A 27,035-nucleotide genomic window follows, 5' to 3' on the forward strand; every position below is an offset into this window, starting at 1 on the left:
CACGCCGTTTGGAAACATTATGCATTAACAACAGTGATCACCTCATATTTTTAAATTTGCTCTTTTACTATTATTTTCGAAACATATTCAAAAATATATGCATTATTATTTTAATTGAACCTTATACGCAAAAAAAGTACGTATACTCAGTGAAGCGTGCACGTGAGAAAACACGTACATAATGATTTAATACAGCGCGATTTAATATCTTAACAGATCACCAGTTGCTAAAACATACATACTCCATAAGTGTAATATCCAAACGCAAATAAAAACTTGCGTCAGCAAATCCCTTCCCTCAAATCCGCCAATCGTTGCAATGTAAAAATAAAGCAGCAAACCATATGCCATATAAATTATATTCTGTTGGATGATATTTATTATATTTACAAAAGTTTAAAGGGGCAAACAACTCACCTATTCGAATTCTGGGATTGGCCGGAGACAGAGCTTCGTTTGCTGCTCTTGCCACTGCTAGCACTTAGGGATTTTCCGACTGTTGTCTGGAAATTATTAATTTTTGCTAAATACAAAAAGCAATAGTCAACGTTGATAAGTCCATCAAATCTATTATAACATTTACACTGGCTGATTATTATTATTTTTTTCTTTATAGTAATTTACATACAAACTTTTCATATAAAAACGATGGTTCTATTTTTTTTATATTTATTTCACTACATTTTTCTATCTTAACAGTAACTACTAATACAATAGAATTCCAAAATAACTCCCACACCAACTATTCTACATAAAAACATTAAAAAATTAAACTTATATTCCTAAATCTCATAACTAACAATAATAATTCTAATGTACTAAATCCTAATATTGGAGCTTTTTCCTACCTTTGATGATTTTGGTTTATTGCACTCAACAATGTAGTCCTTGCATACATTTTGATGCACAGTCATGGTACAATCTGGAAATAAACATTTTTTTTAAATCAATAGTATGCTATTTTATATTTGTAAGCATACATATAGGAAGAGTACCGAAAAGATACTCTTCATCAATCCTTTACAGTAATTGATGCTTCAAAGTATATATATAAGATTGATAGAGTACTTCAATAGATAGAAAATTTTGCTTTAAAAGATAAATACAGGTAGAAATGTTTATATTACTCACTTTCGCAGTAAAGTGCCGGTTTATCAGACAACTCTCGCTGACACCAATCACAGTGTCCACCTGCCACCGCCGCTTGCCACACGTGCGCTGCTTTGCGAGATTTGTCCTAACACACGAAGCATTCATTAGATCTAATTATTTTTTACGTAAAAAGGTTACGTATACACGAGATAAACGAAAATTAAGCATTAATTTTCCTTCACACAAATTCTTTTAACCCGTTTATATTTTTTTAAAGTGTGTTCGCGGATAATTTTGTTGTTTATGAACCGATTTTTTTGTTAAAAAGTAGATATTTATGGGTGGTACCAAAGTAAGGAAACTGTTGGACAACGATCAATGATCAAAATTATGAAATGTTTTGAAAGCAAACAGAAACTTATACATAGAAAAATATAAGAATTTCCATACCTTTTTCTTTCTAAAGAATAAGCTGCCACGTTTCCGTCGCTTTTCAGCATGATGATCATAGGAAGCTCTGTTTAAATAAATTCATTTTGTAGTTAAAATTCGATTACTGTGTTAAAAATAAAAAAAACCATTGCAAAGCTCAAAGCATGCACTCAAAACGTTTTATGATTTAAACAAGCACGATTTAAACCTTGGCACTTAATCTACCACTTAAAATGCCGCATTGAAAAAAAAATGTTAAAGTGTTATTCCAACCATCTACTACCTGAATGAGTGCTAACTATTAGAGTAATATATTTTCCTTTATAAATTCTTTAAATATTCAATATTATTCTCTTTTATATTTCTAAAGGAGACTTTGTAAATATAAATAAAAATATATATATATCTCGTTCTCGCCACGGCTAAATCCATGCAATAGACAATTTATCATAAAAAGACGATTAAAGTATTTGTATACCATTATATTTTTCGTACATTTTGGAAATGTCAATACTTGAAATCGAAAGCCATTATTATCTATTCCATATTCAAGCCGTGAACGTAAACGAAGATACACTTACTGTTCTAAAACGCCATTGGATATAGCCGCAAATATTACACGCGAAATTAGCCTCTCTTTCGCACCTCAGCTTTAATCGTACGCCAGAAAGAGATACACTCACTGTTCTAAAAACGCCAGCCGATGTAACCCCAAATGCTCCTGATGCGAATTATTCCTCCGACCAGTTAGTTGTGTCGCGCCTACAGTGGCGGCTGAAGCGTCTTCGTCGCTTTCTGTCTCGCTCGCACCACCGGCTGATAGGCTAACACGAGCGAGATGCCACGATAAGCAGTGCGACAAAACTTTTATGAGTACTTGTGACAGTTATGAAAATGTTTACATTTGTAATTTTAATTCGATTTCATGAAATAGTTTTTGTCACAATGATACACATTGTCACAACAAAACCTTCACGAATGGAACGTTAAGTATAATTAATAGGTAATTATACATATCTAACAAAATGTTGTCTTTATAAAATAAGGAATGATGTATGTCGTATAACTGTCACAAAATACCATAAAGTGCAAACAAACAAAATAAAACAATTTGATGTAAAATATATTAAATAGCCTAACTTTTAGTTAGTGCATCAAAAACAAAAAAATAGCAAAGCCAATTGTGCGTTCACAACACTCAAACCTAATCATGCATTTGAAAAACTAATCATGCGCCGTGTACATATTCAAAAAATAGTACGCAAATGGTTGCAAAATTCGAAATTTAAAAAAATAAATCATTTACGCGGCCAAATTTGAAATGTCGTATCAAAGTTGATACAACAGAAGTTAATACAGCGATTTTAAACATTCCTGAACTAAGGCATAGATGGACCAAATTTTCTAAAAGAAATGTATACTTGTATAACACACACATTTCTTATAATACTAACAATACAAACTCGAATAAAAACAAACTTAATTTTTGCCTCATTTTTACATTATCAAGTTATACTAGAGCTATAAGGGCATATTTAATGTGAAAGAAACGTGTTAGTCTTTGTTATTTCAATTAAAGTAATTGATATACTTACATATTAACTGGCGGTGGCGGCTGCGGTGGTTGCACCGCTGCAACGATGCTGGGTGTTGAGACGCTCTTCTGCAATGGTAGTCTCGCAAGTAGCCTCGAGCTTCCACTACTTGGGACCGCGGTACTAGCCCCCCGGAGAGCTGCCGTTACTTTTTCGAATTCCTTCTATAAATGGTTTTGTAATATTTGTATGTAAAATTGTCTGATTGAATTTATAACCAAAAATATTTTTTTTTGCACAGGACTTACAGCGATTTTTTTTTATATTTTCTAAAATTCCCCGACTATATCGTCGGAGGTATTAAATAGCTTTCGTAAATGGTATTGGTAGCTCGGATAAAACACTACTACCTATTTCTTTCTTTTTTAACTATTTTTTGTATGACCTCAAAAATTAATTTAATGTTGAACATTATTTCCATTAGATTCGTCTCCGTTACTTTTATGCCCATAGCTTGCTCAGTGTTCAATCTATCGTATTCATACATTGGACTGTCGGTCAGAAAATGACTTACAGGGAATTGATATTGCTGGTTGTAATAATCTTTATTTAATTAAGTTTACAAATACAATACTGTATAATTCAGTAATTAATAAGTACCTAAATTGAACATCTCTACCTTCTCTAACATTATTAAATCAGTGACATCTAGGAAGTTTTCAATAAAAAATATTTTATTAAAAGCAAAGGCAAAAACAACAAATATATTATCGTTACTTACAGCGAGATCATTGTCATTGAGTGAATGAGTGGAATGTCTTACAGGTCGTGGTGCGTCACCTTCAGATTCCATTGATGATAAGGAGGCACTGTGACCATTTAACGCACTGGAAATATATTTTATACTTCAATTATCAGGTAAATCATTGTTATACTTTAACTGTTTTGACAACATCGTAATACAAATTATTTCGTCTTAATTGTCTCGTAATCATAAACAAGGTTTTGTGGTCAACTTACCCTCTATGTCTCTGCGTGTCATGCTGAGGTGGCGCGGGTTCCAGTGCCGCCCATGAGCTTCGTCTGCCTTCATCCCGTCTCTCCCATGACATCCATTGACGAGACTCACCTGGGGATACTTAATAATAACATCTACGACTTGCGAAAAATGGCATAATATTAGGCAATTTAAAAAAATAAAAATAAAACATATTTTTTGTTTTGCCTATATTGAATCTTAATTAAAAACGGTTATAGATTACTTTTTCATAAAATAAAGTTTCATATGTATAAAACTGACAATATCAATTGGCTTACTCTATAAATTTAATTAAAATATTGTTTTATAATACTAACCGCTACCCTTCCTACTCTGCGGATAAAAGTCCAAATGGGTTGGCGATGAGCATTCAGTCTCCACCACCCCATCTTTACACAACGAGGGACACGATGTACTCAAACGACTTGTCCCTATTGCCTAAAATATAAAAGGTATCTATTAATAAAATACAGGAAAATTACAGGTTTTTTTACAGGTAATATTAGGTCTCTACCTATGTTATTTGAGATTCCTAGACCATCACAATCACAGATTTAATTATATGGGCGTGCAATTCGAAATTCAAATAATTATTTAAAAGTTGTGTTATTTTAATTTCAAACTTGTACTAATTTAGAAAAAATTAACCTGTGAAATGAACCATCGTGAATAGCGCTTAGAAGGCTGTCACTAGTTCTATCAGAAAATAACTCAGCACTAGGCTGTCATTTCTGAGCGGTACAGGTAAGTAAGTGAGTGACAGACGCAGACGCGTCATAATGCCTTACCAGCAAGGGCAGTGGGGCAGCCCTCATACGCTGAACAGCCGCATGCAGCCTCCGCAGCTGCTGAAGACTGTCATCTAACACGCCGGGGCTGTGCGGTGTTACACTTATAGTGGGTACCTGGAAAATAAACTATTGTTTCATTTTTTATTTACACATATATTTGAGTTGCAGAAGCCGCTGAAAGTCCTGCAATATGTCATAAGTATCAACATAAGTAAACAACAATGCTTAACTTTACTTTACCTTTTAAGTTTCATTGATCATATTAATAATTGAATGCTTATAATTAAAATGTGTTTACCTCAGTATTTGCTGTTGATACACTAATAGATTAAATAATTATAAACTTACTACTTAACACTTTAAGAGTACTATAAAGACAAGCCGTTTTTTACGATGTTCAAACCGTTATCCAATTCTTCACCAAAAAATTTTCGGTTATATCAAGCGAAATGATGATCTAATGTATCATAATGATCTATGACTAACAATAAAATACAAAAGCTTTTTTAAAACATTACATAACAATGTGATATTTTATTTAACATTTTTTTATGGCTTAAAAAAAACATAACATATAACTTTCAAATAAAACTTTCATAAACTAATAAAAACTAACTACACGTGAAAAAAGGGGTCGGTTACCTGCGCCCTTGCAGCGGCCATGTTGGGTGGTGGTGTGGCCGTCACGTGCTCCGTAACTTCGTCCTCACTGCTGTCGGACCGACTGTCCGAGCTGCCGTCGCCCTCGTCTGAAAAATAATAGTATTAAAATAAAATTATAAAATCACCATTTGGTAATTAAAGCCAATGTTAACGTTTAAACATGATTTGAATTAATTCTAAATTGCTACAGATAAGAAATTAAAAAAATAAATAATGAAAATGTGTTTATTCATTTTAAGTACTATATACGCATTACAACATGTACAATTTGGGAACAATTTTAAGTAAAAAATCCCATAATTGCGACTTATTAGCAAAAGTTTTCCTAGACAGAGGAAAAAAATATATAAAATGCATTAAAATGTCTCTATTTCAATCATAATATAAAATCAGGCCAAGGTTTCCACTGCAATTGAACTCATTAATATTAATCACGAAAACGTAAAATATCCATCTACTAGTGCGCTTCATATTTTCAAGTTGACGACTCGAAAATATGAAATTCAAAACACAATGATATTCTTCAGATATTTTAATTATTGTAGTATGCCTTCTTGCTGCGGCCTCATTCGTGCTCAAATAAAATATATTTAACGAATGCTCGATGTCGTTCGACTCTTCTGAGTACGTTACTTATTGCTGGCTTTAAAAAACGTACACACGTGTTCAAACTATTTTTGATTATTTGACAGCACTAAATATATATTAACATTTCACATATATTAAGCCTGGAGATAAAAATTGAAATTTTAGCCAACAGTGAGGGGTGCTCTTGACATGACCTTGCAAATCTCCAATGTGTAAAATGTATACCAAATACTTTTATAAGCAGAGGGTGATCAACGTGGGCCTTAATAATATGAAGCGCTTTGTATAAGTTGACATTTAGCTTGAAAATTAGTAGTACCCTTCTCGCGTTAGTATAGGATGTAACTTAGTCTACATTGTACTAGTTACTAAGTCGTAACATAACCAATACTTAAACAACTGTAAAAGTAGTATAACTTTTGAAACAACTCCTTGTTGATCGGAATGCATTAGTATTCAGAGTCAAAAACATTATGCGATTAGTCATAACACAACTATGCTCTGCGTATCAATGTGGCATCTAGGTAAACAACATATTCAATTAATCCAAGTTCATTAGCGATAAGCCCGGCCTCGTAATCGAGCCCTATGACCTGATCACCATAATCTTATTAGTACACGTCACGAACTTCTATTTACTGTTGGAAATCAAAGTAATCCTACTTACTACCTTACTGGTAGTACGAGTACTATCTCAAATTCAAAATCTACACATGTATTTCAGAGTTGATTCTGAAAGAAAATTCTACATACCAACAGTATAGGTTCAAAATTCAAAAGTCCCGGTTGAATTCTATTGTATTAGGTGCTTAATAAAAGAAACAACTTGGCAATTAAAGAGTGGCGGGAGTATATTGCCAGTTCTTCTCTACATGAATAAATGATTTTGAATTGAATTGAATAACAGCGACATAATATATGATTAGTCCCTTCGATGTTCTTAGAACTTGACTGTAAAAAATTAAATATCAAAGTCCTCACTACTACTGTTACTAATCAGTGACTTTAACTTTAGTTACCATGGGTGTCTCTTTATATAGAAGAATGATTATACGACATGAGTCCCGAAAGCATTATGCAATCAAATCTTTTGTATCACAGCGAATTATGTAGTCCATAAAAATCAACGATGTTTAACAGTGTAGAATAAACTAGAGCGGTTTATAAAGCTGGCTACGAGAATAAAGGCTTACCCGGAAAACAACACGTACTCATTATAAACCTACGGAGTAATATCATATACCTTTATTTCATTTTAGTTGCAAATTGAATATTAAAAATTCATCGGCGCCAGCATCGGTTCCCCCATTTCCCTGACTGCACAAAATGTAATGACAATCGAGCGACCTACTTCCGGGGCCAAGGCTGTGTATAAAAGTAACAGGGATGAGCGAAATCTATGCAAATCATACACAAGTAGGCTCATTTCATTCGTAATATGTATGTATTTAAAAAATTAAATTGGCACAGTGTGAGCAGTCTGGTCCAACTTAAGAGATAGGATAGCTTAGATCTTTAATTATAGTCGCAATTTTATTTTATTGCAACTTATTTGTCTATAATTAATTGACAGTCACAATTATCTGTTAACTTCAAAAGATTCTAACCGATGTCGATACTTTTCGACTGAATCGAGTGAGTAATCAATAGATGGCACTGCTATGGTAAACCGACAAACGTGTCATATAAGCTACAATTTACATTAAATTTATTTTGTGAAACGAAGTTCGCGGGGGCACAGCAAGTATATATATATATATATATAGTTTTAATAATTGAAGTCTGAAGCTTCGTAAGTGATGCACATAATTAAGTTGACATTGAAATTATGACGATCAAGGTCTCTGTTCTGTTTACAGAATAATTTCTCTCTATTTTAGGGAATCACCAGATGTCCATTAAATATATAAACCAATTACTGAGCGACAAAACCGGAAATATTTAACGAGAGCAAATGTTTTCTTATCTTATATTTTTGTAATCTTTGAAGAGATTTGTTAAATATTTTTTTCATATAAACTATAATATCAATATACTATCAATGCATGAATGATTATAATTAAATCTTTATTATTGAAATCATATTTTTTGAGAAGATGCTCTCTTGTACTCTAACAGGACACCAGCAACACCAAGATATTCACTAAAACGCTGCCGGTTAAAATAGATATATTATCGTAGCAAAACTATCAGTACGAATGTAAGAATCATATTAAGGTAATATTACTAATGCAATACCACAGCTCAATGTACATCAGTTAGTTATAGATTCTGAGTACTCGGTACTTTATGCAAGAGTAAACAATGTCAGAAAATGTTTTCCAGGCCAGATAACCGCAAACGAAGCCAGCAGAAAATTCAATAAAACTGTATAAAGTACAATACACATAACATTCATAATATTTTCAAAACGGACGTCTACACCCTTCGTTACATTTAACAATCGGGGAGACGGGAAGCCATCTGACATTTGCGCAGTGCGAATGGAAATGAAATGGCTGTCGGCATTCGTTTTGTATTAACGCTCGCTTTTATTCATTGCTTTACTTACTATGTGTACATATAAAAATACACTTGACCCTATTAGTAATGAATTATTTTTTAATATAAGATGACACCGACTTATTTGAGAATACCAAAACAACAAAAATCACATAGTTACAATATTTTGTCATTCATCTGTTTTCAAAAAGTAATGAAAGAGATTCACAAAACATTTTATATTGGAAGCTAGATAGTGTGTTTATGACAAGGACCGGACGTATCTAAAACAATGGAAAACGAACTCTCAATAGTTCTGATTGTTACAATAAACAAAAGCCATAATATACGATACGTAATTTTGTAAAGGGCACAACCACAAAATATTTTGTTCGTATCATATTTGAGGGAAAGAGAAATGTTTGCCTTATTAATTTTTTTACACATTAATGTAACAAGTGCTGTGTGCATTTTCTTATGGGAATCTGTGTATCTCGCAATGTGATATTGTGCTATTGAGTTTCAAAACTAACGTAAGTTCCAACTACATATACAAGCGTCAGTGAATGATTCAAAACTACATCTGTGCTGATCAACACTTTGGAAAGAATATGTATGAATTTCACGTTTTATTAATTAGACTAGGGTGCGATATCTATATACTTATACACTTTAATTGCTAATATTGTAAATGCGACCAACACTGTTACGTAACATGTACTTAATTCAATTAATGTATATTTTGAGTTGGAGTTATACATTTTTCTAAATGTAAAAGAAAATAGGTTAGCTATTACATAACCTAATCATACCACTCTTTTATTCAGAATAAAATAAAGTAAATATGTCCAAAACAGCATTCAGGCGTTTGTAGTTACGAAGTCCGAATAATCCCAGGTGCGATTATTACCAACGAAATATTTTCAGATGGAACGCCACAGACTGGCACATACTTGTATTATATATGAAATATTAGTATATTAGACATAATTAATATTAGTGTAAATGAAAGAAACTTCAACGTTAAATGTTTTACAAATGCTACTACTACTGATCAGTATAAGCATAATTAACAACTTCGCTAAGCAATAGTTATATATATAAAGCTTGCCGATTTTGTAATAGTTTCACAATTAATAAGCTTTACCTTCATAGCCCTTTAGAGCATACAGCATACAATGTCGACATGAGTCACAACTCACAGGACAATGTATAAAATCTAAGTGATATTTAATAGTGTTTTAATGTTTCGTCATTAAGTTCCTTTTATTGTATTATGTTCCTTTAAGCCCTATTCGTGTGAATTTATTGTTGCGAGCGATTATTTATGTATAAAGATCCAGTACTGTACAAAAGTCTAGTCTTTTTTTGGCAAAAAAGTTCAACAGTGTTAAAAAAAAATTTGGTCAATGAAAAGGAAATTAAAAACAATACTTTTTTATAAGAAATACCGTTTCCCGTCATAATTATTGATTTGTGGATTAAACAGTGTCTAAATATAAATATTAACTTGACTCTAGAACCCGATCATATTGATTAAGTTGTTTAAGGATAAAACTGTCTTATTCACATGAGTAGCATTTCTATTTATAGCTTAAGGGAGGTTTTTGTAACAAGTTCACAACTATTAATAATAAAATATTACGGTGTAGGTACTTCAAATTTATAATAGAACGCTCTCGTTGATATGATTTTAAAAAAAACAGTAGTCTTGTTATTGTAACGTTAAATTAAATCAATATAAGCTTTCGATGAAACAGAACCAAAAATAAAATTGTATAAGAACGATAGAGAATTGGCAAGAATAGAATGAGTCTAAGTGTAAAGTATAAGTTTAATAAAATACTAATATGTACTAAATGTATCACGTGTTTAAACCATTTCAATCTAAGCTATAACGAAGTATGTACATAAAAAAACGAATAACAGAATTGCAAAAAATTTACAAAAACAATTAATTTATACGAATCAATTTAAACGATAGCAATACCAATAAACAAAATTAGCTTTACTATTCTTGCGCAATAAAAACTTGTTACAAAGATGCAGCAATTCGCCATTTTAGCAATTTATAATAAAACTTGTTTATTGGTGCAAAGCTAAATACAGAACATATTATTAAACCTCAACGATAACAAATAATCATCACGAAGTTGTAAATACCGTAAAAAGCATTAACATTTTACGGCAGACTCATTAGGACATTTTTTAATTACGTAATCGTTCAAAAAGTAGGGAGCGCAACAAGTTATCCACAATACGTACCAACCGCTCACATTTTTAACCACTAATGTAATTATGTCCTGGGTATATTTTCAGTCAAAACAAAATTTCACACATAGCCTTATAGCATTTTTACGCGCGGATAAAATAATAAATTTTAATTATACCGATCTAATTCTAAATCATTTTCGAGATTTCTCTTTTGGGAAAATTTTCTGGATTATTTTGCGGACCGTTCGTGAAGGCAGCCGGCTGCTCTTTGTGCTTAGGTGGTTAAGGGCGCGTGCGCGTCATCGATCCGCCCAAGACTTGAAAGCCTGAAATGAGTCGCAGTCCAACCAGAGACACTGGCTAGACACTTGTTTGAATGGAATATCCAGTAGAGCTCATGCAATATTCACGACGAAATCTACGACACTATTCACAGTTAAACACATTGAACAACACGTAAATAAGGTCTAGAGACGTAAATAAATTATTAGGCTTTATACGAACTTTACCCATACATTTAAAAATGAAAATACGAAATAGAAATAAATAATGCATTTCGCCTGCATCTATTATAGATAAGACATTCGTAATTTTATAGATATTTTGTTCACAATTTTCTATTACATGCAAGTCTTTCATAAAATATTCTAAGCGAGATACAAAATAAGCAGAAATAATAATTAAATTTGTAATTTGTTCCGCGCCTCTGGTGGGTTGTAACTTGTAAGGAATATATGTATGTGTGTTCACAGACGTGTGTTGGAGACCAGCGATGGTAACTGCGTTGCGGCAATTGCCTATTCCATGATATGCCATTCGAATTTGTATAAACACATAAAAATAATAATTTTCATTTTATTTATGCACTATTCAGAACACATGTCGCGTTACAAATTAAATTATGAAGGCGATATTTTATCATGCCAGTTAAAATTAAACTGTGTGGTAATTATAGATTACAAATACAAAATGCAACCAAAACGGAGTGTAACTGAGTTTTCAATGGGTTTTAAAAAAATCATGTAGTTACCGACATACGGTCTTTTAAATTAAGTATGTCAGTACAATAATAGAACATGAACACAAGTTAAGATTCAAATGGAGCTAACCTTGTTTTTAATAACTAGGTCCTTAATAAATCTTTTTACACACAATGAATATAACAATTCTACTAAGATTAGCATAATCTAAACATATCTTCTTAATATTTTTTAGGATATAATTAGAGAAAGCCTTTGTTATGGCTTCTCCACTAGAACACATTGAAATTGTTTGTTAAAGATAATAATTGAAATGCAAATTTTTTTTGTGCATACATTTTTACATAAAGTTATAAGTAAAAAAGAATAGTATACTTAGTTGCTACAAAATACCTGATGATATAAGCCGGACATTCTCTTGTGACTGAACATTCATTTCTCTGTCTCAACCTGAAAAAAAAAAATTAAATTATATTAAAATTAAATAATAATACTAATATTAGCAATTATTAGTTCTGTAGCAAGATATTTATTAGATTATGATTATATCACTCAAATATAACCTACATTAGCAAGATCTTTGACTAGTAAATGCATTTTTTTTAAATAGTTACATTATAGAAATATTGTGAATAAAAAGAATAAGAAAAATATTTTAAAATAAGAGCAATGAAAATTTTATAAGTCAATTGAATCAATATATCTGATAACCAAAATTTTTCAAGTCTTATCTTATTTTACTAGAATTATAACCTATTTAATGAATATAATTTTAACCATAATATTATTATGAAATATATATTTTGTTTGTAAATCGTGTTTGACATGGAAAAATACATACTTAATTAAATGTTTCAATATTTTATTTTTCATTTTTAATCAAACACAATCACATAAAATAATAATAAGTAAGCAGCACTATTTTTTAAATGAAACATTACAGAATTAATTTCAAATATATCAATAACACATATCAATTTCCATAAACATTTTAAAAACACTGTCTACGATTATGTTCATTTACAAACCATCATGAAAAAAGTTAGTACATAATACGTAACTTACTTTGAACTATTTAAAAACTTCAGCGAGTACAATACATAACGCCTCCAGGCGAATATTTTACACAAGGCACACGTACAACATTATCTTTATTGTCATCCGGAAAGTTTGGAACAATGGGATCTAAATTTTATGCGAAAATACACTTTCACATTAGAACGAACCGACCAACACAGCCACCTACACAAAACAATATACTGTAAATTATAAAACAACACTCACGACTTTAGTTTTTATACATTATATAGTTAACTGCCGACGTTTTATATTTACACCTAAAATCGTTTTAGAAATACCCTTACAGTTTTCAAAGTAACTTTAGCACGGCAAAAACTTTTTAAAACTTTTGTGTAATGTCGACGACTTCAACTAAAAAAACTATTGACAGTTCACTTATTTTTACATAGATGCTACAGACTATAAAGAAGTAACAGCCTTAGATAGTAATGACAGTATCGAGTGTGCTGAAAGAGACCCTTAGCATTGAGGTGACAGCTGTGCTAAATTATAGGTCTACCGGGGAATCTCATGGCATACAACAAAATTATAAAAAATGAGATTTTCACATGGCTGATGGCAATGTCATTTAATATTGTCAGCCGTCAATAGTCAGAGTACGCGGTCCGTCAACCGCTGCTTAAATTTTGTGATTACGTAGATAGACATCTGTCTGATCTATAGTATAGAACTAGATAAGCTTCTAAAATAATAATAATAACTAAAGAGAGAAGACATTAACGTGAAATACAAGTTAATGTCTTCTCTCTTAATAATAAAAATAAAATAATAAAAATACAATTAAGTGCAAGGGAAATAGAGTATCAATTTTTCTGTCTCTATTTGCGTATCGGGTTTTATTTGTTCACCATGGAACCACCAAGCCGACCAAGGGCTCGGTGGTTCCAAACATATTTTTCAGTGCAAACCGACTAAATTGCGAATCATGTTACCAACGTCAGGTAGTTGCCACACTTCGTGTCCTTTGTAAATAGTTGGATTATAATATTCGCTATCTCACACGCTGTACGCTGATGCCTGGTCTATACCATAGGCCTGTACGTGTGATTATCTTCTTGAAATTTGTTCTTTTTGCGAAAATGTCAAAACTCAAAAAGCTACTTTGATCTCAAAGATAGAACTTCGCGATAAATATTGTTTTCAATATTTATCATAAATTTAAAGCGTGGTAATCAAATAAACTCAATCTATGAATTTAAAGCGTGGTAAGGTTGACCGGTAAGTTGGACTCAATGGTTTTGATACATTTATTTTCTTTTATGTTTTGATTGCTCAGGGGACAATGAATCATGGTGTATTTTTTATTAAGTTTCAATATGATAGAGATAGGTAGATCAGAATTTTAGGTTTTACTGAAGCTGTATTATTTTATTTCTATTAAATTTTAAATAACTTTTTAATATCGTAACAAATACCATATTTTTCTCAAGACATTTTTATTAACACTATTTTATGTAACAAGCATGTTACTAAAGAAACTTCTTGTATGCCAGTATATACATACTTTACGGTTTTCCACGCCTGGTTAAAAGAGGAGGGAAGAGAAAATCAACTTGTATAGTTTCCATATAGAAATAACTAATATAAATTAAACAGTATCAAGATCATTTAATCCAATTTCCCCAGTATTGCCCACAATAAAGTTTTATTTCCGTATTTGTCTTGAAATTTCGATAAAAAAATTCTATTAAATTACTTTGTTTATCCCAACCTATAGGCAAAAAATTATCTTTCAGCCTGTGCAACACAGTATATCATTAGATTGTCTCTTATCCGACATTTAGCTGCCCTGGTGTATGGCTAGTTGAACGGTCCCAATAAGGTTTAGTATTAGTAGTATTGACGAAAATGAAATTTAGCAATAGACAAAAATGATTATCATCATATGCTAATAAGAGTTCATTCTTTTCATTTAACGTTCAATGGTTAGTAGAAAAAGGACACGGGTGTATTTGTAAAATATTTTATTGGTTTCTTTCCTAGTGACTGAACATTTTTACGTCAGTTAAAGAATTACAATACTTTGGTTATTAGGTAACAACTAAAATAAATTTTACAATTTCAATTATTTACATACTTTACAGTAATAATACAACTACAGAAATTAAACAAGACAAAGTAATTACATTATACGTGAAATGTTCAAGAATAAAATCACCGCATCTCGGATGCACCATTTTTTCTTTACTAATGTGATTTCCCAAAATAAGGTTAGGTACACGACAATACCAAAATTATGTAATTTTATTATGAATAATATTTTTAAGCAGTCATTAAAGCGTCACAATCTTGCCATCGAATACATTCTTAAATAATAACTTATATTAACACAGACTTAAAGGACGGAATTATACTGATATATTAATTATTCTAATTGCTTGAATACTAATTACTTTTATCCTAAAACTTCTCAAGCAAACGATTCCTTGTTTGACATACGTTTTTGTAGTACGTTACATCACAACAAAATCCTTTATTCCATAGATTAGGTATAGACGGATCAGGGATAAATTGTAGTGTATATAATATATTATGTTTTCCATTTATATAACAGTATTTCATACAATACCTGACTGTTCCTATCTACATTATGTTTTTAATAAAACATCTATTACTCTTAAGTTACTATACCTGTGTGTTTAAAGACGCCGCGATTGTGTTTCATGAAACGAATAACTCAGAATAAGCTTATTTATAAAGCAACATCTTTATACTTAGTCAAATCATCCGATTCGTTTCCCACAGACGTGTGACTATTCCGCATAGCATACATCCTGTCTCTATAGTATGGATCATGTCGTAACAAATTGACTCCATATCCCGCATCTTCCCTTTTGAAGTCCTGGAAATATGCGTAATCTGGGGGATATCTTGGGTCATAATAGGGTCTGTACGGGTAGCTTACCCGTTCGTTAATTTCGCTCTTACAGTCCATACGATCGTCATAGTCATATTTAGTCGGATATTCGTCAAACGCGCCAACCACTGAGTGGCGACGTTTGTAGTCGGTTCTGGGACCAACCCAGGTGCCAAAGTTTTGTGGGTAATGTTTCGGGTAGCCTCGAAGAGAAGCTGCGTACTGCCGATCGGCTAAGTGTTGCCAGTAGGCGGGAGGCGGTTGTGGTAACATGATCGGGTAGCCCATATTCATAGATTGACGTGCGGCCAAGTGACGACGGAGATCTGGCATTGAGCCAGATTTGCCTAGAATTAATATTAAAATATTATTGTTTTTAAACGCCTATGCCATATTTAGCAAACAATTTTTGCTCAAAAAATTTAATTAAAACAAGCTTTTCTTAAAGAATGAAGTGAGAAAGAAGTTTCTAAAAGAGTAAAGATTACCATTATCCGCCAGAAAGCCCTCATTAGTGAAAGCCGGTGCCGCAGTATCGGGGACATAGTGGCTGGCATCGAACTCACTACCGCTCACACCAACGCCAGCACCGTATTCACTCTTCCTGCAATATGGAGAAGAATTTATATAGTAAAAGACACTAGCTTACTGCCGTACTTATTTTCCTTAAAAGTAAAAAATGAAGTTGAACTTTTCTTACAATTGTAAAAAAAAATCATGATTAACACTCGGGTACAAAATTTAAAAAAAAAAACAATGGCGCTACAACTCCTTCGCATCAAGCTTTTGTATCTATGTATTTCGTGATTATGTATTTGTTTTTCTAAAAGGCAATTGGTAGTCAGCTATTTGTGCCTGCCACATACCGTCGACTTTTTAACTGTAAAGCAGGATTTCTGCTTGTGTTCGGTGTTTACCTTCAGCGTACGAACGCATGTTAAATTTCGTACATAGAAAGATAATTCCATTGGTGTACAGCCGAAGTTCAAACATACTGCTCATATCGTAAACCAGTTAATCAATATTTTTAGTAATTGTGACTTGAAATTCATCAAATACTTTTTATTACCTCGCTTCTCTAAGTGCATACGCTGACTGTACTAAGACAACTCCACACACAATCGCCGGCAGTCGAGCCACATAGCATGCCAGCTCAGCACCTCCGTACACCCCTTGAAGACCCTGCATTAATTTTATTTTTTTAAGAAAAATATAAGTTTATACCATTATATATTAACCATTATCATTAAGTAGGGAACCATTATCACGAAGGGTTATCAAATTTAATATGCAAGAGTGTTAATGATATTGGAGCCTTGTAATGATTTTTTTTTATTTATAACTTTGATGTTATAATTTATTTACCCAATGGCTTATAGACATGTAGAAGACTAGAGCACACTCAGGAATCAGCACCAAGATCACTGATATAAGCCACGCCAGCAGGTATTTGTTGTTTTTCTGAAAATTATAACAAAAAATACAGGCACATTTTTTTTTTGTTGTAATGTGTAGTTATTTAATTCATTCCATACATATTTTTCTTTGTACACATTTGGTGTAGGTTTTATTCTATAATAACAAATAATGATAAATGTGTTTACTAAAGGAAAAAGATTGTTTACTTAAATATACTGTTAATTATTATTAAATAATTATATAAATATTACTAATTCCCTAATACTTGACTAGAGTTTATTCTGCTAGGATAAGTGGGCTGTGTTTAGCGCCATCTTTTGGCAAATGGACGCGCCGTAAATTAGAATTCAAAGAACATTGTAACGGCATCTATTATCGAGTGGATGTAACATTTGTTTAAAATTATATAAGGCTATGCAACAATCCCTGAATAAATAATTATTGTTGTCAAATAAGTCAGGTAAATAAAATTGTTTGGTGCAATGTTTATCAGAGCAGATATCGCTCGAGAGAAATAAACTGTTTTATTCTTACAGTCAAAATTCTGACTTATCTCTTTATGACATAGCATTGAATCATTACAAAAAAATGGCTAGCACACAAATCAATTTAGACCCTTGGAAACAATTAACCATTAGTTTAATACACTCACAGATATAAGGCCGTGAACCAGCACGACCGTAGCGGCTATTACCACGCAGTAACATATCATAAGCAGAGCGGATGGTATAGGAAGACCACTCTGAGACTCCACAACCCACACTATCTCATATATTAGGGCGATTGCATAGGACACCTGAAATAAAACACAAAATAGTATTGAATTTTCAAAAACTGCATTTTTCTCTTTAAATTATTTTATATTAATTCTGAAACTGTTTAGTAATTTTAATTTAGAAAAAAATTTATACCAAAATTGTAATTAATACCATAATCATGTAAGGCTGTCATAAAGATGTATCCTTTTTTTGTAATAAAACATTTGGATTAATATATTTTTGGTTCTTCGCACCAATTTTATCCTCGTCCAAGTTCATAACATGAAAATGAACATATGTGTAAAGGTGTAACATCAATCAAATAAACAATGTGTAAAATAGAAGGGATTTGCCGCCTCCAAAGACTAAGGCCAAGTCTCACGAAGTGACGAAACAACGACCGGAATATTTATATCTCTTACGAATTATTACGTTAGCGTAACTGGGTATTTGGGTTATGATTTTAATTATTACGTACAGAAAATCGCGTGAGAGATTGGTTGATTAATTCGTGTCTCTGGTATTCCTTTACACGCTTTATTGTTAAGGTTCTTGTTATTAGTATCTTGAGATCATACTCGTCTTGGATTCCGCGCAATATTTTCTTAGATTGTGTATTATAGAGAAGATTCTTTCACCGGCATGAATTTAGTCCTATATTTTTTTAACCTCTATAAAGGAGCGTGGAAGTTACAGGTTAAAACCTGGCAAAAAAAGTTATGCCTTGGTGTAGGAAGATAGACGCTGAATTAACTTACCTCACAGAAAATGAATGACATGCGCAGCAATTTTTAAAATAAATATTTTCATTCATATGTTAAGTGGCTTAATGTGTAAAACGAAAAGATCTTAAATATCTGATACAAAATGCTTACCAGAGCATAAGCAGCAATAAATCCAGAAGCAGCCGTGACGCTGCAGCAAAATATCTTATTAACAGCTGGCTTCATCCTTAGTCTTGGAGATGCATCAGTTTCATCGCTCAAATCGTTGCTAGTAGACATTTTAGCATTTATATTGTCTTAAAAATCCAAAACCATTATTAGTAGTAAGGGTATGGTGTAAGTAATTGTAATTTCGCACCAACCTACATATTTTCTCTGAGTAAAAACAGGCTTAAAGGACCATTATCTGATCTGAAACAAAAAGAGGAGTGTTACTGGTATACATCTAAATACTGATCGGGTTTTTATAATATCTGTTAAACTGTCATAGAATTTAAATCAGGGATTTATCGTCTGCTTCATTTACAATGTTTCTTAAGGAGTGCTACATGTATACAGTGTTCTATGCACACATATTCCATTAACACCTCGTTTATGTCTAAGATATGAAGCATTACATCGCTATGAAGTTAGTGAATAGGCTGACAACGTACTTGCAAGCCCTTCGGCAATGTGAGCATTGGTTGCAACGCGGCGACTTTTCTTACTTATTTGAGAACGGACAAAAAAGGCTGGTCGATAATATTCGTCTAAATTATATATAATTTTTATACCTCGAGCTTATGGTGTTTGTAATAACACGGAAATGACCACGTATAATTTAACTTCTTCCTAGTTATCAACGACATCCTGAGAAAATCGTATACAATTTTTTTATGTTCGCATGGGAACCACGCATGAGAATCACTTAAGATACAATGCTCTAGAATGCATGCAAATAAAATAATTACTTTTAACAGTTTGGTTTGCTTAATTATATGTATTTAAACAGTAACAGTTGTTTACTGTGGGTAAATTAACACATTGAGATTAGCTGTAAAGTTTGTACGCATGGATTGTACGACTTTAAATATAATGAACTTATTGTTCAAAAATTAAAAAGCATTTTATTAATTGTTTTCTTTCGTTTAATTAAATTAACGTTCTAAGAACAACGTAGAATTATTTAATATAGCGCTCTCTATTAGTAAGAATTTTTATAAAGTGGTATATTCAGTTTTAAAAAAATTCAAATAATTTAATTGCTTTCAATATTATATAGTATGGTTTGTCACGTTCTTTGCCTTGAATCCTTTAATAACAGAAGATGAATATTTGGTCAGTTAAATTACTAAAACTTAATTGGTTAAAACCTTTAATGAACAATTAAATGATGTGTTTTACCTAATGACATTGTCTTAGTAATTCTTAAAAACCTATTCAGTATTAGGCGTGTAATTGCATTAATACGCTAATATAGCTTCACGCAAGTAGGTCAATGTTAATGGAAATTAGAAGTAGCTCCAATAGCAGATAGACTTATTTTGTATTTTTTAACTAGCTTCTATATTGGGGGCAAAGCTGTAAAATATACCCCAATATGAAAGTAAATACATAAATATAACAGTATAAAATTTATACAAAAAATATTATTATAGAATACCATTTCATTTTTTAATATAAAAATAAGTAATTAAAATGTCAATAAATCGAATTAAAACTTCGGCAAATTATCAACTTAAACGCATTTTAGTTTGAAAACTGCACTAAATGGTAATAAACATTTGATATAATCAGTGTACCTAATCATTAATAAACATATAAAAAGCGCACTTTTTATAACGAATCAATTTTCTACTGACTACTCCATTCTCTTAGTATTCAATACATTCGTTCCGTAAAGAAATACTCATCAATTAATTGGCGAGACAATGAGAGTAAAAGCCTCACAAAATACAAGACAAATAGCTAACTTTCTCGTAACTACTTAACCACTACCTACTTCCTTTTCGATGCTAGGAAATGTCAAGATCAAATGATTTAAGGCCACATATGTATAATTGGTATAAATTACTACAATGTTACTTATAATGTTAGTATAACTGTATGATTTTAATATGCATAGGTATATTATGTAAAAAATTTGACCGAAATATAAGAAAAGTAGTATAGCACTGAAATATCTAGCGACATCTGTTACAAGAAAGTTAAACTTGTAAACGCGCGGCGCTTCGTATCGTGACGTCACAAAAAGAAAATAGCGAATAACAATTTATTTAGGACTGATATCTACATTAAAGTTATAAATTCTTGATCTTTGATACCTAGGATACGCATATTGAAAAGTAAAAAAAAGTAAAAAGTAATTCCGTTTACTATGAAGATCGTATTTTTAAAACGCGCTAACAAAGTTTTTCCGATTCTTAACTATAGATACTGTGCGCTTCACTGTATTGGCGGGGACCTTCTTTATGAGGGAAGCCGGTTGGTAGCCGTGCCGGTCTAAGACGGTTGCGCATTCAGATGACTGCATAAGGTTATTCTTTACAGTATATAGATGAGTTGAACAATGATGATGAAGATAATAAACAATGTAAAAGGCAAATAAACAGGTTTGGGGTCTTCGTGCCCCGTCAAACCACACAACACCTCTTAGAGAATTTGTTCCCACCTTTTGCTTTTCAAAATAAAAATATTTGATTAAATTATGAAACACTTTTTTAAAATAGTTTTTTTACCATTTTTACTACCTAAAATAAATATTGTTAATTTAAGTATTATAGTATTATTTAAATCCAAAAAAACATGTACGTATAAAAGACGTGTCGGAGAAGATACATATTAACGCCATTACAAAAAAGCATTAGAGAGTTCTTTTCATTTAGCTTGGTAGCGTCATAACTTGACAAAATTAACCTGGATTTAAATCCTAATTACAAAAACGGTACTGTACGATATATATTTTTACAGTTATTTCCGTGGGCCCACATGGTGTGATACGTGATATGAAAGCAGATGGGTTTGTTTGGCTGGCTGTAGCAGTCTAGGGAGTCGGCGTGATTAGCATTACAATATAAAAATGGGGTCTATAAGGTCAAGGGACTTTTAGGTGCTTCTCTCGTAAATGCAACGTAAGACACCTTTCAGTTCGCTGTTATCCTATACACAAACGTAATAAATAAAACTCAATTACGAATTGTGTGTATCTTAATCTGGAAAGCCTTTTTTCCAACAGCTATTTGAGCTTTATTGCTCGATAATAAGGAGCGTTGTCGCAGAGGTTATTATGTATTGAAACCAAAAGCTGCGTGCTTTAAGTTGCTTAAAGTTGGTACAGGAACTTGGGGAGACGGAATAAAAGGGAAAGCGGGGCAGAATTGGATAATCGTCGCGAGAAATAGAGTAAGTAGAAGAATTTGGAGGACGTCGAGTATTTGTGTATATATCATGGATTTATTGTAGTTCAGTGTATTATAGTAGTCGAATAAAGGCTATTGTACTTTATATTTATGAACTATTTTTAATTATCAATTATGTAACTTTTCAGTATTATGCGTAACATAAACATTCTACATGTCCCATGATAAATAAATTTTCTACCTCAATGTTTTGTCAAAATTATAGAAAATATCACTACGAAACTATATTTGATATTGTCAATATGATTAATTATTAAATGCATAAAAAAACAAAGACTAAGATCGGTATTTAGCAAATTGATTATTCTGAACGCAACACACGGAAGCGACCAGTTAGGTAACAGTTCTTGTTTCTTATTTTTTTAATCTGATTACGTTAGGTCACGATATCACAGGTGTCCAATCACCCGTGACTAGCCTGTGTAAGATAAACACAGTGATATTTACCTATTAAAAACCTGGGTAGGTCATGAAATAACATTTATAGTCTGGCCACCAACTGATTTATTTTTCTTAAAAACATCACTTGACTTCATCAATATGTAGTTCATTTAGTATGTATTTATTTTTGCACATAGTATTGCCTTTTATTAACATAACTTTTACACATTTAAAGAAAACACTTTTTTACGGATTATGGTTATGTATTATTGTATTTAAACGTATAATTATTTATACATAATTTTAAATTTTAAATTATAATCCGTAAAGAAGTGTTTCTTTAAATGTATTTATTTTATTTTACTATAAGTAAAATCATACTCACGAAATCAAATACATATATAAAATGTTCGGTTTATTCGTCGAACATAAGTGGATGTAATATCCCTTTTGCCGGCAACATAATTGGTAAATCGGTACATAATTTATTTATCTTTATGTTGAAAAAGCTAAATCCCGATATGAATATGTAAAATTGGTTTAGTCTATCTAAAATAGATGATTAAGAGCAAATCTAGCTTTACAAAAAACTTTTAAAAATAGTTACGAAATTTCGAGCATACACTTGAACATAATTATTAAATATTCTAACAAGATATTTAACAAGACCGGCAAATTATAAAACGTAATACATAATAGGTATGAGATAGTGGCATGCTGGTATATCTATACAGCCATATGCTAATACATACGGCACATTACATATACCTACTCGAAGCCATTTATGATTAACCAGTTTCAAACACGTTTTTTAATAGGCGCATCCCTCACACAACTTATAGGGGTATGAGATACTTCAGCCTCATGCTATGAAGCAAAATCATAATCCAATGTCAAAATTTGTTTCATACTACAATCTTTTCTAACCCTTACAAAACATATTTGCTACTATTTTTAGCATATAAGAACTATCAATATGTTTCCAATGTTTTTTAGACAGACATATCAATCTTATGACGCATTACAATAAAATTAATGCGTCATCCTTAATACACGATGAATGAGTTATTAAAGAATAGTTTAGATTAGTTGTTTTGATTCAATGCGAATTACGTTTAAAAACAGACGCTACACAAGATTCTTTATTATTATTACTTTACGATGAGCAATGATATATGAAATTCAGAGTCCTCTTACTTGATATTATTAATTTATAGGTAGACCGGTTTCAATAGACCAAATGTTCGACTTTAAATTCAGGATCAATATACTGATGAAAACGATGTTCGTCACGCGCAATTCTACTTTAGATTTGATTGTAAAATTTCCTTTTGTTACGATACCATTTATTATTTATAGACTAATGCAAAAGTACTATTATAACTTAGCTACAAATAATATGTAGTCCGAAGATAATCAAAATCGACCAAAACATTCAAAGAAAACTTCTAACAGAGACAGTAAAAACGACATTCCACGACCTACATAGTGTGTTTCGTGTTTTACTCAATGCTTAACATTCTCACAATCGCTATAACTTTACATAAGTGCAATTAAAAACTATTTATCATTGTGGTACTCAAGCGTGTCGGATTGATGTTTCTTAAATATTATGTCAAAGGTTACAAAAGTGTTCAGTGCGTAACAATACAGAATATTATTTTAAATTTATTTTTATATTATTCATGTTTGGGTCGTCTGGAAGAAACTGCTTTAAACAGTAAGACCGCCTATATATATGTTAATTTTTTTTCCATTTTATTTTTATCTTATTTTGAGTTATTGTGTTGTAAATAAAACTCTGATATTACTATAAAAATCTCATATTTGATCTGTTTTTAACCGATTTCAAAAACACTAATATAAATATATATATATTTTTTTAATTTATATGCTCAGTAATTGTTTCCGATAGATTTTACAGTCACCCAGATGTACCTTAACCTTAACTTAACCTTTAAAGCAAAACTGGCTCAATAGATATCGATATAAGGAATTGAATAGAATAGAATAAAAATTACATGATAAAATACAAACTTTTTGTACCAATAATATCGTCAACTTTCAAAGTAAAGAAAATATATCACAATTTCTATTACTTCTCAGAACATACAAAAAAATTACATAAATAAATACATATAACAATTACGTGTTATAAATAAATCGTGACACGTGGAGCAAATCGATAAGTGTGCGAGTGTAATCAGAGCAAGTTATTTTACACATTAAATCTGGAATGTGATGCAACTGTGAAATATTTTACACCCCGTTATCGAACTTCGGATTTATTTAACCAAATCAGTGTTTTTTTAATAATTTTCATGAAGATTTGACGTGTGCCAGATCAAAAACAAAAACGTTTTGAATATAAAAGACTTAATAGGATTAACTTATTAAAAGGTTTTTTACTGTCCTATGCTTCCTTAAATTCAAATAATAGTGCCCTGTTTCGTACCTGAGTTACACGGTTCTTTATTTAAATTTAATCTTTAATTTTAAATCGCACCTGAGTTTCGAACCCCGACTATGCCCAAATTCATTGTGCGTATTTGATACTCGCGCGTACGGCGATGGAAAATATCGTGGCATGATACGGCAGTCGACCACGTGTGTCAGGCACAGAAGGCTAGTCTTAGAAAAAACAAATGATTACGAAAAAGAAAAGGCGATAACGCCACTGGATTTCCATATAAAATTATATTGATGTGCGTATTTTTAAATTATTTCATAGCCAAGTAATCATATATGAAAAAATTAACTTAATTTGTCAAACATAAGATTTTAACAAATTAAGTTCATTTATTTGCTAATTTTGATATTACATATTCGAAACTACTTTTTATAATACGTTATCTAGTACGGGTTGGCGTTATTTAACTTAATTACGAAAACTACTATAAAAACTCACTTTAAACAATAGAAAAAAAGAATCAACATAAGTTAACCAACATAAGAGTTTATTTGAAAAACTTTATTAACTTTTCAAAGGAAATTCCGCGTTGAACTCTTTTCTATGGATTGTAAAAAAATAAAGTAATGCGCTGCAAACGATTTATGAAGATAAATATTTTTATAAGAAGAGATAAACAAATGTCCTATAGCCCACTGCTGCTAAATAAAAGCTAATTTATATTATACCAATGATAAATTATTCGTTAAATCATCAAATCAAAATATGTTTTATTTTCTTTTAACATTGGGGAAAAGATGTTTCACAATTGAAGATATTATGTATTTATTATTTTATACAAAAAGGCCAGAGCATACAACAATCAAGTTCTGTGAAAAGGTAAGTACGTTTTACCAGTTCAAGGTGATTCATATCAGAAAATCGCATACCTGTGTGGTATATCCTTAATTAAAAGTAAATTATTTTGCATTCAATAACTTAATCTTGTTTCATTTTGTTTTACTTAGAGGAAAATGATATTTTGCTACAAATATAGAATAAGGGAGGAAATTATAATTTTATATATTATATATTTTTATCGCTAAATCTGGATGATTGATGATATTTTTTTTTATTATGATTAACAATTTTCCTTATAATACAAGCGAACCATAACTTTAACAGAGTAAATTTATTTAGAAAAATACATAAATAAATCTAAATGTGATTATATATATAACCTTATATATCATTTTTAATATATTTACTGAAGAAAAAATCTTTCATTCATAATAAAAGCTTGCATATGCGTAGTACACCAAAACAGTGTAACACATTATCAGTCACTTAAGTTTACATTGAAACTATGTTGTAACGAAGGCTATGTTTTCCTTGAACCACGATAGCAAATATATATTTCGCAAAGACAAGAATTTTGTCAATTACCTCATATAGTAATTTCTTGAAAGCACTAAACACAGCACCACACTTGAAATTAACCTTATGTCAGGAATATTGTAGAGGTATAATTCAAAATAAGAATACACTTTTTATCGTACGCTATTTAAATTAGAAATAAACAATGCGCGCGCACTCCGCGACTACCGCCTAAATACTGGCATGTGATTGGATAATGAATCGCGGGAAAGCTATTATGGCAAAGCTAGACCTGCTGAGAGGTCTATTGAATTTTTTTATTTTTTTTGTTTTGCATTGCAATTGAATTATAAACTGTTTTCAACATTTAATTAATCTTTTCATATATAATTTAATACTGTTGTATAAGATGTCACTTATGGCATGTTCTGTGTATTTATAATTTAAAATCAGAATCAAAGCCATTTATCTAGTAAAAATTACTAAATGAATATGTACTCAAATTCTGAAAATGATCCTATGTGTTCCACGTAGAACCTAACAAATACAGAACTTTGTGACATTTTACGATATGATAAAGTTCATTTTCACCTGCATATAATTAACACATTTTCCATACAATAGCGCACGATCGCCAACTCTTAGTCATCGGTTCGAATATTAAACAGCTGTGAATACAACTCGTCTCTTTATGGGTCTTGTAAACTATAAAGGTTTCTTAAGGTATGAGGAAAAAAATAAAACATATAAATAAAAATCCATAAACTGGCAGCCAAATGATATTTTAGATATATTTTTAAGGAAAATATAGATAACCATGCAAAGCTCTTAAAACG

General features: G+C 31.3%; 2 protein-coding genes across 9 annotated transcripts in view; both read right to left on the minus strand.

Moving 5' to 3' along the window:
- Positions 1 to 13,255, minus strand: part of LOC111001934 (rho guanine nucleotide exchange factor 28) — a 34,551-nt gene extending 21,296 nt beyond the window's left edge. For 4 of the 8 annotated variants that reach the window (XM_022272009.2, XM_022272008.2, XM_022272010.2 and 1 more), the window contains exons 1-13: positions 12,881 to 13,254; positions 12,209 to 12,265; positions 5,532 to 5,638; positions 4,887 to 5,003; positions 4,416 to 4,536; positions 4,080 to 4,188; positions 3,841 to 3,946; positions 3,120 to 3,283; positions 2,208 to 2,348; positions 1,543 to 1,609; positions 1,132 to 1,237; positions 849 to 922; positions 418 to 503 (exon numbers count right to left, since the gene is read on the minus strand). In XM_022272009.2, the coding sequence (XP_022127701.2) occupies positions 418 to 503; positions 849 to 922; positions 1,132 to 1,237; positions 1,543 to 1,609; positions 2,208 to 2,348; positions 3,120 to 3,283; positions 3,841 to 3,946; positions 4,080 to 4,188; positions 4,416 to 4,536; positions 4,887 to 5,003; positions 5,532 to 5,638; positions 12,209 to 12,251 (1,241 nt within the window). In that variant the 5' untranslated portion in view covers positions 12,252 to 12,265; positions 12,881 to 13,254. Of the gene's footprint in view, positions 1 to 417; positions 504 to 848; positions 923 to 1,131; positions 1,238 to 1,542; positions 1,610 to 2,207; positions 2,349 to 3,119; positions 3,284 to 3,840; positions 3,947 to 4,079; positions 4,189 to 4,415; positions 4,537 to 4,886; positions 5,004 to 5,531; positions 5,639 to 10,886; positions 11,157 to 12,208; positions 12,266 to 12,880 lie in introns of those variants that run through there. The other 4 variants (XM_022272005.2, XM_045628866.1, XM_022272012.2 and 1 more) reach the window with 4 other exon arrangements.
- A 1,589-nt stretch (positions 13,256 to 14,844) lies between these two features.
- On the minus strand, positions 14,845 to 26,424 carry LOC111001938. Its single transcript, XM_022272015.2, has 7 exons — positions 26,269 to 26,424; positions 18,805 to 19,065; positions 17,824 to 17,967; positions 17,118 to 17,213; positions 16,822 to 16,934; positions 16,241 to 16,356; positions 14,845 to 16,099 (listed from the first exon to the last, which is right to left on the minus strand). The coding sequence occupies exons 2-7, from the start codon at positions 18,931 to 18,933 to the stop codon at positions 15,588 to 15,590; spliced, it is 1,110 nt and encodes a 369-aa protein (XP_022127707.1). The 5' UTR covers positions 18,934 to 19,065; positions 26,269 to 26,424; the 3' UTR covers positions 14,845 to 15,587.
- Between the last annotated feature and the right edge of the window lie 611 nt (positions 26,425 to 27,035).

This window comes from Pieris rapae, chromosome 7, assembly GCF_905147795.1.
Source record: "Pieris rapae chromosome 7, ilPieRapa1.1, whole genome shotgun sequence".
Taxonomy (NCBI): Eukaryota; Metazoa; Arthropoda; class Insecta; order Lepidoptera; family Pieridae; genus Pieris; species Pieris rapae.

Bases quoted from the DNA above. Each gene is read 5' to 3' on its own strand.
- LOC111001938 (XM_022272015.2), bottom strand. From the start codon at position 18,933: ATGTCTACTAGCAACGATTTGAGCGATGAAACTGATGCATCTCCAAGA. The intron at 17,214-17,823 runs GTGAGTGTATTA...TATAATTTTCAG, and splicing joins TGGTTCACGGCCTTATATCT to AAAAACAACAAATACCTGCT. The intron at 16,935-17,117 runs GTAAATAAATTA...AAATTAATGCAG, and splicing joins ACATGTCTATAAGCCATTGG to GGTCTTCAAGGGGTGTACGG.